This window comes from Streptopelia decaocto (genome assembly GCF_964273445.1).
Source record: "Streptopelia decaocto genome assembly, chromosome: 3".
In the NCBI taxonomy this organism is placed as follows: Eukaryota; Metazoa; Chordata; class Aves; order Columbiformes; family Columbidae; genus Streptopelia; species Streptopelia decaocto.
The window spans coordinates 110,705,958-110,720,616 of record NC_138656.1 but is presented as its reverse complement, the minus strand read 5'-3'; the positions used below and the strand labels follow the sequence as shown (position 1 = coordinate 110,720,616).

At 43.8% G+C, this 14,659-nt stretch overlaps 1 protein-coding gene across 1 annotated transcript; it reads right to left on the bottom strand.

Moving 5' to 3' along the window:
• Positions 1 to 2,931: 2,931 nt before the first annotated feature.
• LOC309437253 (b(0,+)-type amino acid transporter 1-like) lies at positions 2,932 to 14,194 on the bottom strand (the record flags this gene model as incomplete). The annotated part of the gene is made up of 6 exons (XM_082047426.1): positions 2,932 to 3,544; positions 5,683 to 5,770; positions 6,196 to 6,320; positions 8,488 to 8,617; positions 11,744 to 11,877; positions 13,451 to 14,194. 6 exons carry the CDS (start codon positions 14,192 to 14,194, stop codon positions 3,311 to 3,313), a joined length of 1,455 nt encoding a protein of 484 aa, XP_081903552.1. The 3' UTR covers positions 2,932 to 3,310.
• Positions 14,195 to 14,659: the final 465 nt, after the last annotated feature.

The window sequence follows — 14,659 nt, the reverse complement described above, 5'->3', positions numbered from 1 at the left end:
ATACTGGACCATCTTCGACTGTCCCCAGGTGTAGCCCATCTGTGATGCTTCTGAGGAAGTCAGGAAAAGACCCAGAATACACTCAGCTTTGTGGCCCACGGTAGAACTCCCAACTGGTGGTTGCAGACTGCCAGCTGGAGCATGGGATCCAGTTATACCCAGGGTCTTCCAGTGAAGGACAGATTTTATTATTACCCTGAGGGCAATGCTGATAGTCCAGTTTTCCACAGTGCCCATGAAGGAAGGGACTAAGCACAGGTCACAGGGATCTGGAGCTTGGGAGACAGACAGGACCAACAGTGAGGGCTGTACACACAAAAGCAGTCGTGGAGCTCTGCCTGCCATCACATTTGTTACCATGCTGTAGTAATGAACACGCTGCCTCTTCCTGACACTTCTATTGCAGATGTCTGACAAAGGAAAGAGATATTCTGATTTGCATGTGCTGGGGTTGAAATAGATAAGCAATCATTTTGAAAAATTAGTGTACGCGCATATAAGCACCCACACATGCAGTTAAAACCTTCCATCCATGGAGAGACGAGCCTGACGCTGATTGTTTATGTTCATGCAGTAAAATTTCTATGGAATCGTTTTTCTTGGATGAAAAACAGAAACAAGCACATCAAGTCACTTCATTTTAATGTCCATTTTATTATAATTATCTTGCCGTTCTCTGAGCTTTCAGTGTGTTATTTTGGCATTATAAATACCTGTGCACGCAAACCCTATGCAACATAAATAAAAATAACATCTTGTTACAACAATATCTATAGAAAATGTGATTGGTGCAAAATAGAATACTTGCAGACTTTCAGCTCCCCTATTTCCGTACACAAACCAATAACATATAAAGGCTACTTATCCAAAGTGTTAAGACTTTTTGTGTTCATTATTATTGTTCGTATGTCACAGGTGCACAGAGAGAAAGGATGCGCTACATGATAGGATGCTTGACTGGACCTTGGGAGAAAGAGTCACATTTTCCACACATTTCCTGTGTGACTTTAAACAAGCCACTTAATCCTTTAATCTTCTCATTATCTGTAATACACTAGACCCATAATACAAAACAGTGACAATAACTCCTGTTCCACAAGAATTATGTGCAGACAATATCAACCCTGATTGTATTTAGGTACACAAGAATTGGTGACTAAAGCCACAAATATTGTGCAAGTCTAACCTTTAAATAGCTTTTACATTCCCACTTTTTGGATATGGACTGTAGATCTTCAAAAGAGTGGAGTCCTATGTGGTAGGCTCCATAAACATGTGTAGAAAACCGAGATTGTTTTCATAAAATATAATCAGAGAAATATTATCCTTATTTTTAGATAAGTAGCTGAGATGCAGCTCCTTTAAGAAGCTTACCTGACATCAGATGAAGAGCCTAGAGCAGTGGTGGGAAGTTAACCCAGAGCTCCTGAGCTCATCAGTCCTTTAAGTACACACTCTCCACTGGTTTACAGGGAGGGAAGACCAGGTGGCATCCCAAGAATTTTCCATTGTCATGGGATTCAGGAGGGCAAACTGTTCCTTCATTGGCCTTTGTTGACAACTCCAGTAAAAAGCAGTGGAAATAAACCCTCCTAGACACTGTTTAAGCTAAGGATTTAGAAGATGAGCAACAACTAGCTGATCCCATTACCATACCTAACACTTGGAAAAGAAGACTGTAGTGACTGGTATCACCACTCAGAGGAACAGAAGGGGTGGCATTGCAGAATGGGATTGTTATCAGATACACAGTTCTGAGATCGGCGGGAATTGTCCCGGAGGATCAAGTGACCCTATTCCAGGAAAGCAGTGTTAGGTACCGATCTGCAGAAGAAATGCTGACAGAAAGTTAACCTGGGTAATACTTAGTACTTTGAGACACAACAAGACACTTTAGGGACTAACATCTAGACCTTTTCAGCCTATGACAGGGTACGTCCCATCCAGGAACAATCTGGACAAATGGAAAGAAAGCAGCATATAATGTCTCTACTCTAGAACAAAAGAAAAAAGGTTGAATCTTAGGGTAATGGGAAACAACAGTGACTACAGTGTGTTAGCTGTGGATGAAAGCACAGCCCCTTACTTTTTTGTGCTATGCCTTTAGAGTCATGGAAATTGGTGGAAATGGCTGTGGTGGAAAGTGTACAAGAACTGAGATCTCACCACCTTCCTGCACGCTGCTCCAAGGTTGCACAGCCCTCACAGTGAAGAAACTTTCCAGAATTCCAGCCTGCACATCTCAAGCCACAGCTTGTGACTGCTGCCCTTTGTTGCCACTACCAAGAAGAACCTGGTTCTGTTGTCTTCACAGCCCCCTCTTGAACAGCAGGGCCCAATACTGGACACAGTATTTCAGGCGTGTCCTCACGGTGTTGAGTCCAAAGGGACTCAATCTACTCAGTCCTCAATCTGCTGGCCACACTTCTCCTAGCATAACCCAGTATGTGGTTTCTTTAATTTACAAGGAGAATATCTCACAGGCACATACGCTGTAGATGATGGGGTTTTTTTGCTCACTTGTCACAGGATGAATTATTTATCTTTGGGGGAATTACAGGAGGAGTATTGGGTGATTGTTGGTACTTAAGTGATGTTGCCTGTGTCCTCACCATGAATGGGTGGATCCCATATGACAAGTGCATTCTCAACTGAGTAAACTGGCAGAGCTTTAAAGTACTTCTCATCTCATGTCGGAGATCTTTCTATTGAGGCTGAAATGTATTTGAACCATGTACTGAGACAGAGGAAGGACTGTTGTGACTGTGCACCTGGGGCTGGAAGGAACAAGGGAAAAGCAGGCTCCTAGAGCAAATTCCTGAGTGGAAAAGGTTTTTTTTTGTTGTTGTGAACATGGTATGCCCATGCTTTTATTTATTTGAGAAACTCTGAGGTCACAGTGCGCAGAACTAGGTGGAAATAATTAAAAGCATTGCTAGGAATGGCTTAGAGCCATATCCTGACATAGGAATAATATTTCATTGGCAGCCTTTTGTTGCCTGTTGCCTTGAAATATAAGAGCTAAGATTTTGATCAACAGCTCTTCTTGGGATGGAAAATGCAAAAGCAGCCATTCCTTTTGAATCTGCATGTAATCTGCCAAGTCAGAGCTGATAATGGGAAAAACATGTCCCCAAAGTTTTAAGTAAACATGAGGAGTCATGGCTCTAGTCCCTCTCAGCTACACATTTTAGTGACACTTTCATTCTACTCATTCTCCTTTACAGCAAAATACTTTCTGGGCCTTGAAAACCATGGTACTGGGATAAACCATGAGGGGCAGGCAGCCATACACCAAGAGGATGTTATCTCAGTTTGCATCCCTGGTGGTTGGAGCAACTTCCAGGAACAACTGGAGATGTAAAGTGACTCTCTGTAAAAAGCGAGGGTGGTACTTGAAGTGAACCAGTGGGAAATAAAGAATGATGCCACTGAAAATGAACAGGACGATGTAGAGGATCTCAATTTGGGGCTGATCAATGATGGGAGCTACCACCAGGTACACAGCTGCCACCAGCACAATTATAGGGATGACAATTGGGACCTGCAAATGCAAAATATCAACGTAAAGTTTAACGCAATCCTCGGTTACTGTGGGCCTGAACAACCCTGACATTTGTGAAGAAGGCTTTGTAGATTAAACCCTGCTACCTCCTGAGGTTTTACCCAGAAATCTGAATTAATCCAGACATCCTGCTTCCCAGCCCACCTCCACTCCAAGGCTTGAACATCACTGCAAGAGCTACATCATAGAATCATTTTGGTTGGAAGAGACCCTCAGGATCATCAAGTCCAACCATAACCTAACTCTAGCACTAAACCCTGTCCTAAGAAACTAATCTATACACCTTTTAAACACCTCCCGGGGTGGTGACTCCACCATCTTCTGCCATATCACTGCCACACATCCTTACCCCTTGGTCTTCCCTGCCATCCTAGACCTGAAGATGAAAACTGCTGATTTTAGTGCCAGGTCTTTTCTCGCTCTCTCTACTACCTTACATCTGAAAGCTGAGCTGTAGACAAAACACACAGCAACGTGCACAAATCACAGAACTCGACCTGAACACCTTTGGGCAAAAAGGTTTATTCCTGTCTTGACAGATATGTGGACAGGCACCTCAGAGGCTATTTCTATGAGTCTGGTCATAAAGCACTTATATTTGAAGCTAAACTCTCTCGAAGGCTAGCAAATGCACAACACAAAACGATTTCAAAACAAAACTGAACATTCTAGCTGGGATTTTTCAAATGTTACTTTTGTGCCTTTTGTCCAACACAAGGCCACTGACATAGATCAAAGGAAATGTTGTTCATGGTTAATTGGAGAAGACGTTGGTTTCACGTGCCTTAGTGGGATGCTCCATTCTGCTCCCTCCCCCCAGTTTCTAACAGTTTTGGCACAATGATAATAAAGATATTTTCAAACCAAGGGAAATCTTACCATAAATATGAACCTGAAACATGCATACAGATTCTGCAGAACATCAGCCATACATTGTCAGTTGACCTGGAACCTTCAGCTGCTTCTAGTTAAGAGTGAAGCCATGAAGCCAAAGGCTGCAGCAGGCTGACATCCTCAGGCAACTGACGGGGAATTTTATACAGTGTATAAAACACTATTTCAGAAACACAGCTTCTAGATATTAGGAAAAAATTCTGCACGGAGAGGGTTGTGAAGCAGGCTGCCCAGGGAAGTGGTGGAGTCACCATGCCTGGAGGGGTTTATTTATATGAGATTCTCAGGGACATGGTTTAGGTGCTAGAGTTAGGTTGTAGTTGGACTCGATGATCTTAAGGGTCTCTTCCAACCAAAATGATTCTGTGCTTCTTTAAAGCTCATTCAGCCAATGAGTTGGGTGAATGTCTTCATCCAACATCCTAACTTCAGGACAGAGCCATAGAAGCCAGTGACTGGAAGAGCGAATAGAGCAGTGTTCTTCTCCTCTATGCTAAGCCCCATATGACACTTGATATTGCTTCTCACAGCCTGGCAGTGTCAGCCTGTCATCTGTCTCCTGGAGAAACCCCATGAAAACCAGGATGTTCAGCTTGTCTCAGAGAAAAGTCACTGTTGTATATTCATGACCTCATGATCCTCTTGTCCTTAGGATTTCTTTCTGTAAAAATATTTCCCTCAGTCTCTGAGGAAGCACTGCAGTTCAACTCACTCCTGGCTCCAGAGGGACGAACAGGTAACTCCTGATTTCCTTCCATTCAGCTGTTTTGTGGGGAACAAACATGTCCCCTGGCCATCTCAAAGGATATGGGCCGTTCTGGGTGAGTTTTCTGTCCTCTGCAAGGCTCTTACGCCTGGGCTGCCCTCGGAGGAGTGTGACTGAGCTCTGAGAGCATCAACAGGCAGATGTGTTGTTGATCAGAATCACCCTTCATTTTCCTCTTACTTCTCTAAGAGGATATGGTAGATATATTTTCCACAGTGTGGGGGCAGTGCATCATTAGCTTATCAAGACAGAGAATTCAACCTTGACTTGCCTGTATATTCACACTATCTTGCCCCTCGTTGACTTTGCTGAGTCAAAACATGAAATTAAAAAAGGAAAGAGAACCACTCTAAACCTGTAAGCACCCAACCCCACTGCTCCCTTTTTCTCATAATGCTCTTTTTGTCATTTAGGCAATAAAGGAGAAGACATTGAGGTTTTTACATTATTACTTCACCTTGTAAGATCTTGGCAACTCGGGTTTCTTGATTTTTAAATACAGGAGACCAGAAATGGTCATGCCATAGCAAAGCCATGCTATAAAGCTGGAAAGAAAAAAAAAGACAGCATGAAATTTGGGGTGAGATCATCCAGGAATGCCAGTCCTGCCTTGCAGATCCCAGATATTCGTATCACCAATTAAAAAGTAGAATATTGATATGAATGTAGTAGTTCTTCCATTCATTTCCTTTCCAGCTCAAATGATGAGAACTTTAGAATGATCTGAGTATCACAGATTCATTTCAACATGAGGATGAATGGCATCCAGTTAAGCATACAGTGACAGAAGCACTCCTGCACTGCAGTGATGCTGGTTCTGAAGCTCTTTCTTTCCTTTCTCTCCACTCCTCCTCTCCACAATATTGGTTAGAAAGCAATAGCCCAGGCTCAAAAAAAAAAAAACCCAAAAATTAAATACTTCTAAAGCAACGTCAAAAACCAGGAGCATAGAAACGCTACACATACATACCTGAAAAAGTTCACGATACTGGTGAAGGTTCCTGGTATTATCATTATTAAAGCCATAGCAGATGTGAACAGCAGAGCAGGGGAGGGCGTGAGGCATCGCACATGAGCCATGGACAGAATGTCTGGCTGAAAGCCAAAGGACAACAACAAACCATCATCTCACGTATGGCGAGATCCTCATTCATCCCCTCAGCTGCTGGTGGGAGTTCTGCCTGCAGCCAGAGCCACTCTTAATTCAAAAAATAAGCATCATAATACAAAAGCAGTTCAACTCTGAAGAGTGCAAACATGGACACCCCCCCTTCCCCCCCGCAAGGATATTTTTATTGTGTCTCACTGATTTCATATCATATGTGCGCAGTTTAGGCAGACAAGATGAGGTTTTCAAACTGCCAGTGTGATTGACTAAGGCTGTGCGAAACCAGAGCTTTCCTGACCATCAGCGGGACCTTGTGAATGGTCCCGCTCTGCCCTCTGTCACGTCTCCCTGGGACTCGACTTCTCTTGGGCTGTCTGGAAAATGAGACGAGGGCTACTCCTGAAACATTTATGCAACCAACCACAAAGTAAACCAGGATTTGTTCCAGAACACAGAGAGAATTATTAGCCTCTTCATTGCTTGGTTCATTGGGAAAGTTTAATGAGAAAGGCTTTTTTTTTTTCTTTACAACCAAAATAGCATGCAAGCACTTCTGCTAGAGCTGAGGGTCTGAGAAATGGTACAAACATCCAGCCCTTATTCTGGTATGGTCAAATTCAGACCATCTGTGAACTGCTCAGCACAGAGTTTGCCACAATACAGCAGATGCTGTCATCAGTAAGAAACGTTGTGGAACTACCCTGCTTCCCTGAAAATAAATTCTACCCCAAAAATAAGCCCCAGCATGATTTTTCAGGATTTTTGAGGATGCTCAAAATATAAGCCCCACTCCACAAACAAACCCTAGTTACAGCTCATTTAAAAAGTCAATTTAAATAGTGTCCAGACATCTATACGTGTAAAAAAGTAATTAGTCTTGGAGCAAAAATTAGTATAAGACCTTGTCTTATTTTCAGGAAACAGAGTAGGAACCACCAAAACCAGTGGCCACCAGCCCAGTAATCTCCACAAACCTGGTCATTCAGATACATAAAAGATTCCCTCCCATGTAGAAGGAGTGGAACTAGTGTGGACTGGTGTCCTTCGCACTGAGAGCAGAAATGCCAGATGGTGCGGGGAGGAAAGACCAGAGCAGCAGAGAGGTCCAGGAGGAACACAACATGCCCCCTCAAAACAGAGGAGGACAAACGTTGAAGCACTGAGAGGGGGGAGAAGTGTGGGTTGGTGTGGCAGTCTGTGTCTGGGCAGGGGGGGTGTCTGTACCAGCATTTGGAGTGGAGAAGCAGCCTCAGGGGCTTGTATGCACAGGTACCAGCAACTGGTGAGACTGGGGTCGAGGCACAGCTGTCTGCCCCCGGCTGCTGGAAGGACCCACACTGTACATATGTTTATACATATATTTCCCACTAACTGACCACTGATCAGCCATAGACGGGAACAACATAAGGCTCTTGATGCTGTTTGTGTTTGTGTGAGCATTCACTGTGTCTGTATGTGTAGGTCTGTGTGGCCTGCTGTCTGTATATGTATATATACATGTGTATGTGTGTATATTTATGTGTGTTTGCCTACTGGGAACACTTGCTGAACTTACCATTTGGACCACGGAGCACAGGGCTGCAGCAGCCTGACCTCCGCTGGCCTACCAGATTTGGCCCCACCTAACAAAACCAATTAAAAACCCCAGCTAGGGCAGATGTAAGGCTCGGTGTCACCTTGTATTTGTTATGAATCTTGAAGAGCAGAGATATCCTACTCTGTATCTGAACTGGACTACCCCATGGGAAGGCTGGAACACCCCTGAGAGCAGCTTGAGCAGTCAGCATTGCCTGCAAAGGCAGCTCACCAGTGCTGGGCTACCTTCCCAGTGGGAGCAAGGGTGCCTGACAAGATGCAAGCACGGTCAGATTTATTGGCTAATACTTCAGTATTTCAGCTGTCCCTTTCAAAACTGTTCTTAACATTCAGGCTAGGTGTATCTTTCTGAAATTACCTGGTTGAAGAAGAAAATCTGGAGACAACACATACATTGCATTTGAAAAGATGGGAAAGAAACTCTTTGAGCAAGAAACAAACCACCGAAGAGCTACCACCCTGTCAGTTGAATATACACAGTGTTTTCCTCTCTGCTTTAATGTCACAAGAAGGTAAAGTTGCTCAAAAGAAGCCAGACCCATTGTCTTCTGTCCTTACCATATGGCCTTCCCTTGCAGCAATGTAGCACACGCGGCCTCCGCTAAAGAAGGTGCCGTTCGATGAACCAAACGTAGACAGCGCCACCGCCAGGGACATGAGCCATGCCCAGCTGCCCAGGACTTTGTCCCTGAGGTGGGAAAGAGTTCACAGCACAACATCCAGCTCACATATGTACCAAATACTCATCGTGAGACCAGACAGGTTTCTTCCCTCCATTATTCCCACTGTTTTTTTTTTTTTTTCCCAGAGGCTTTCTAATGATTTAAAGCCACCTTCCAGTTGCTTTTATTTAGTCACTGGTAACTTTGCCTTTGTCCTGCCTGGTGTATATATATCTACATCCGTCTACACTGCAATGGTGGACAAAGCTCTAACAACAGGCAAAATCCCCTTTTTCATGTACAGATGCTGTGGTGCGAATCCTGAAGATATTGCTATTACAGCCAACGATATTAGCTTGGAAATTGAAGAAGAGCTGTTCCCATCAGACCTGAAAAAATATCCTATGTTATAACCTCTTTTCCAATATGCATAAGAATGTAACTCTTTTGCCCCATATGCACATGCTTCTGCTGCTCTGTGAATCAGGCTTAAGCCAAAGCAACTGTTTGAATTCCAGAAATTGGTGGTACAAGATGTTCAGATATTTATGGTTTGCTTTCTCCATAATAGAAGAAGTAGCAAGGTTACAAACAGATTTTGAGGTAAATATCTGGAAAATAAGATAATATTCTCACCTAAAAGTGGAGCTTGTCTTCTGGAATGAAGCAGCATGAACAATATTAACTGACTAATAAATACTGATGTTTGTGATAATTATCACATACTTGGACACACACAGACGGAAACAAACACACTGTTCATCTAATTGGCAAAATCCAAAATTCAAAAGTTTTTTAGAGCACTTTCTATTTCCATTTGAATTATACGGCTTTAAGCCATATGTACTCTTTTTTTTTTTTTTTTTTAAGTATCACCTCTCCCAAATGTTCAAAAATTAAGAGTTGAGCTTTCCAAAGTCATGGCAGGAGCTTATCTACCCCAATACTATGATAAATGTAGTTGAGAAGCTTAATATCTGGGTTACTGTCTTACAAGCTTCCAGTTACTAAGCTACTTGCAATAACCAGAACTAATTCTTTTCCATTTTTCAAAATGGTGGAATCTGAGCATCTCCTCTGATCGTGTGACTCCATAACCACGAGATCTCAAGGGAAAACAAAATATATCACAAAATCAATCATAAAATCTTTAGCAATTGTGTATTTTGGATTTATGAGATTGGTGCTTTGCTGTTTGGACTTTGAAAATGAGCTACAGGGGTTATTGCGAATAACTTCTTACAGCAAACTGAGACCCGCAGTTGCTGTTAAATCACTGGTATCAAAAGAACACTGGGGATTGTTTCAAGAGCTCCTTTTGTGGCTGCATCTCTCACCACTGAACTACGTGTCTCTCTGGCACTTTTCTTCTTATATGGGAAATAAATGCATTTAAATGTGATGTGTCCTCCTCTGGCTTCTTTATACACCTCCTGTCCTTCCTTAATGGCCTAAATAGCTGCATCTCTTGCTCATGAACCACAGCCCTTGCACCCTCCTGGGCCTGCGGCTATCAACCTGTCCGCCAGGCTTTGCAGTGTCCATCTTTTGGGTTGCTAGTTCATTGCTTCTTCCTGAATTGCACTCTCCGGGTGAAAAGGCTAATCAGGCAGGAAAAGGAGATGTGTTAAAAGGGAGGAAGCTCAGAAATAGCTTGTTAATCAGGAATGATGGAAAAGGAAGTGCAGGGAAAGTTCATGATGCTGCAGCTTAGTGAAGCTTTGTAACCTGTTCAAAGAAAGCACGAGACCTCTAAAATCTCCTGCTTTTAATGACATGAAAGGCTATTAGAGAACGCATCTAGCAAGAGGTCAGTCAGGACTTCACACTGGAGATCCAGCAAAAGGCACCCAGAGGCAAAGCTGCTCCTGACTTTTGAGGAAGAGGATGAGCAGCAACAAAATCTCTGGACATGCTGTGTCATTATTTCTGCCAGGTGACTCATTTAGGACTGTCATGATTTCTGTGTCTTTGGAAATATTTAGATTGAGGTTGGATGACCTGGTGGAAGATCATCTGGTTAGAAGTCACTGTTCCCTACATCTATCATAACGGTCCCTTACTTCTCTTCCTAAAATCCTTGTCCTGAACAGGGGCTGTTTGATATCACCAAACACTTCAAGATGATGGAAGGTACAAATAGTTTCTGTGCAACTCTGGAAAAGCACAAGCCAACTTAGAGATACAACTACCAAAGTCTACCCAACTCGTGTATAACACTTCTCCTCAAAACGTGTGCTAGAGATCAGTCTCATTTCCCGTTTTCCACTATTCTGGAAATACCTAAAGCATGGGACACCTCCCAGTCCTCATGTCTGGATATGAACCCTCACTGCATCCTCACTGGCTGGGGGGGGATGCTCCCAGTGGGTGCTTCAGTCCCTCTTTAGGACACTTTCCATGGGGAAAAACATGGACTGGTAGGGAGCCACAGGTTCCCAGTGGGAATGAATCATAGAACAGTTTGGGTTGGAAGGGACCTTCAAAGGTCATCTAGTCCAGCCCCTGCCATGAGCAGGGACATCTTCACCCAGATCAGGTTGCTCAGAGCCCCGTCCAGCCTGGCCTTGAATGTCTCCAGGAATGGGGCATCCACCACCTCTCTGGGCAACCTGGGACACCACCCTCATTGTAAACAATTTCTTCACGTCTAGCCTGAATCTCCCTTCCTTTAGTTTAAAACCATCGCCCCTTTTCCTATTGCAACAGGTCTTGCTAAAAATCTGTCCCCATCTTTCTTATAGGCTCCTTTTAAGTACCAAAAGGCCGCAATAAGGTCTCCCTTTCTTCTCCAGGCTGAACAACCCCAAGTCTCTCAGCCTTTCAATAGGAACAGGGAGTAAGGGGTGTGCTGCAGAGCACCCTGTCTTGGCAGCCTAGGTGCACCTTGGAGACTGTGGGCCAGACGGGGCTGGTCAGCCTTGGGCTTTGGTGGGGGAAGGCTACACATTGCTCTGAAGATAAGAGACTGGGGACACATTGCTCTGAAGATAAGAGACTGGGGACCAGCAGCAGTTTTCTGTAACATGACCTGACAGGTCTTCCTGGCCTAACCAATGCTGTCACTCCCACTGGGAACAGCACCTACATCTCCTGGAACTCAGGAGGGAACTTGTGTTTCACTGCACTGTGGTGCCACCAGCAGAGCTCACCCCCAAGTGACGGCCACAGCTCCTGAAGACAGCAGTTCAGCTGGAGTCATGGCTGCCAAGTAGCTCACGTTTACCAGCAAATACAGGCAGGTAACCAAGGGAATGGCAATCATCACCGCTCTGGGAAGGGTCACCTGGAAAAGGGATGACAAGAGTGTTATGTGCAGCATATTTGTGCCTGCACTGGGCTCTTTCTGTTTGTTTTTTCTTTGCCACCACCCACATCTCTCAGTCAAACTCCTCCACTTGCTAAGCTTTTCCACAGAACAAGACTTAGACCCAGATTCACATGGCAGTTTTTACACCAATCCTCCAAAGATGTCAGGCAAACAGGAAGGCTGTACATTTCAAAAGCTAGTCTTAAAAAACAAAACAAAACAAAAAAACTACAACCAAATCTTATTAAAAATATTTTGGTTCAGAGCTGCCCAAGATGTCTGCTGCGTTCTTCTTTATTACTTTAGCACTGATTTGTTACTATTGTGTTATGTCTTGTAGTGTGCTGCATCATCCCATGAACATCTCACCATCACTCAAGGAGTACCAGTGTGTGTTGCATCACATTTAATCCTCTACAGGCTAAATCAAACAGAGCAGCACAAACAAGATTTTCTCTGGGTAGGAACTATTTTTCTTTTTCTAGTGGCATGGTGCTATCTTGGAACACCACACATCATTTTAAGGCTCAGTAAAATCAAAAAACACTACCATATGCAACTGAAATCTCTGGAAAAAAAAAGCAGCTAGTAGGGTGATCACAGAGCAACTGTGTACATCTAAAAACCTGGAATATCAATTTTTGCATTCCCCATTCCCACTGTATGACAAGATACAGCAAGTCCTTACATTGTTGCCTCCAGTCTGCAAGGGTGTGAACATCAGTGCTCATGGTCTTGTGGGAGACAGCACCATATGACCCTAAGATCTTTGCTGCCTGCCATTTAGGTTAATATTTAACTGTGTATTTTCATTTAAGCTGTAAAATATTGTGTGCTGCACACTCTAAACACTCTAAACACTCTAGACACTCTGTACCCATAGAGCTCTTTCTAAAAAAGGGCTGCCTGCTCCTGTAGTATCTGATCTGTGAAAAGAGGTAACATGGCACAGAGAAGGCTGGTGTGAGATGCAAGTGAGCTACCTCAGTGCCTATAGCATGGGCAGAACGATGCCTGAAAAGCAGATGTTTAAAGACATCTGGGTCACTCCGAGTTAGATTCCCTCCCCAGTGGGCCTTGGCTTGCTCTGAAGCTCCCCCTCCAGGCATTGGGGAGAGAAAAACTGGTTTTTTGATGCATACGTTATGGATCAAGCCTTTTAGGGAATACATGGTGTTAAGAAACCTTTATGGATTATAGCAGAGAGTGTTTTTCTCCATAAACCTAAGAGTCTACAGTGAGATCCTCTGAACACTAAGGCAAAACTTTATCTCCAAAGCATCCAAGTGCTGCCTAATAGCTTTTATTTTTTTCCCAGTCAAGGGGGTATTTCAGTGCTTTCTTGTAGGCAGGCTGTTATTTTGTTTAGAGATCTATTTTTATCCTTTCTGCACACATCCGTAGGTGTCTTGCCCCAGAAGACAGAACAAACCAGGAGGAAAGCTCAGTTGCCTTTTCTCAATGCTCTAATCTCTTGATTACTGCTCTTAACACAATCATACGTATTAGTAGCAGGATTAAGGAAGTAAAACCCAGCTCAGTCACTCACCTCAGGCTTCTTCAGCTCCTCGGTCACATAGTTCAGGTTGTTCCAGCCATCATAGGACCAGAGTCCCTGGTAAAACGCCACTCCAACTGCCCCGATACCTGCAGTCGTGTTTTGGAAGGCGTTTTGAAAACTCTGAGTTTGTCCCTTGGCAAGCAGCACCAATCCACCCACCACGATCACCAGCAAAGCCAAGAGTTTGGCAGCTGTGAAAATGTTCATGATAGACGTTGCCAGCCTCACGTTGAGACAGTTGATGATCGTTAAAAGCAGGATGCAGGCAGCAGCTGCACATTTGACGACAACCTGTGGGGATGAGCATCCTGGGTAGAAGGGCGCAACGGCGTATTCGGCAAAGCTCAGACAGACAGCTGCCAAACTAGCTGGTCTCACCAGGATAACAGAGGTGTAGGCGAAAAGGAACGCAGGAAAAGAACCAAAAATCCTCAAGATGTAAATATATTCTCCTCCAGACTCCTTAATTATGGTTCCAAGCTCAGCGTATGACAAGGCTCCAAACGTGGCCAGGAGACCACAGGCTGCCCAGATGAGCAGGCTGCTGGCGGGGCTCCCCATATGATGTAGCACCCACTCAGGGGACATAAAGATCCCTGAGCCTATCATGGTACCTGCAATTAATGACACTCCGCTAATCAGGCCCACCTCTTGCTTCAGTCTTAATTTCTCCTTCCCTTCACCCAGATCTGAGGACGTATGAGGTGAATCCACTGTCTTCCTTTTCCTCATTGTGGAAATGTTAGGAGATGTTGTCAGGAGAAAATATGGAATGACACTGCAGCATTTGAATAAGGGCTATCTCAGGCTTTTAGGGTTAAGTTAATAATTACAAAAGTCATGCTGAACACTTTCAAGAAACACAAACCTACCTTCAGTGTTTTGCATTCTTTCACTACCCGTGTTATCTCGATAATTTATTACGGTTCAGATTCTGCCAAGACTGATTATCTTGGACTCTCATTGCAAGCAATGGAAATAGCATTCAGCTCCACCTCAGAATCACTCAATACCTTACTAGACTGTGTCCCTGATTACCCTTCCTTTAAATTATGCTTCAAAGGGCATCTGAAATAAGGATCAGGTAAGCAAAATCCCTATGCAAACCTGTACTTTATTCTTTGATTAAATGTGAATGCTCGAGCACCTGCTTTAGAGCTCAGTCATATTTTCTTTCCCCACTATAAAGGATCAAAC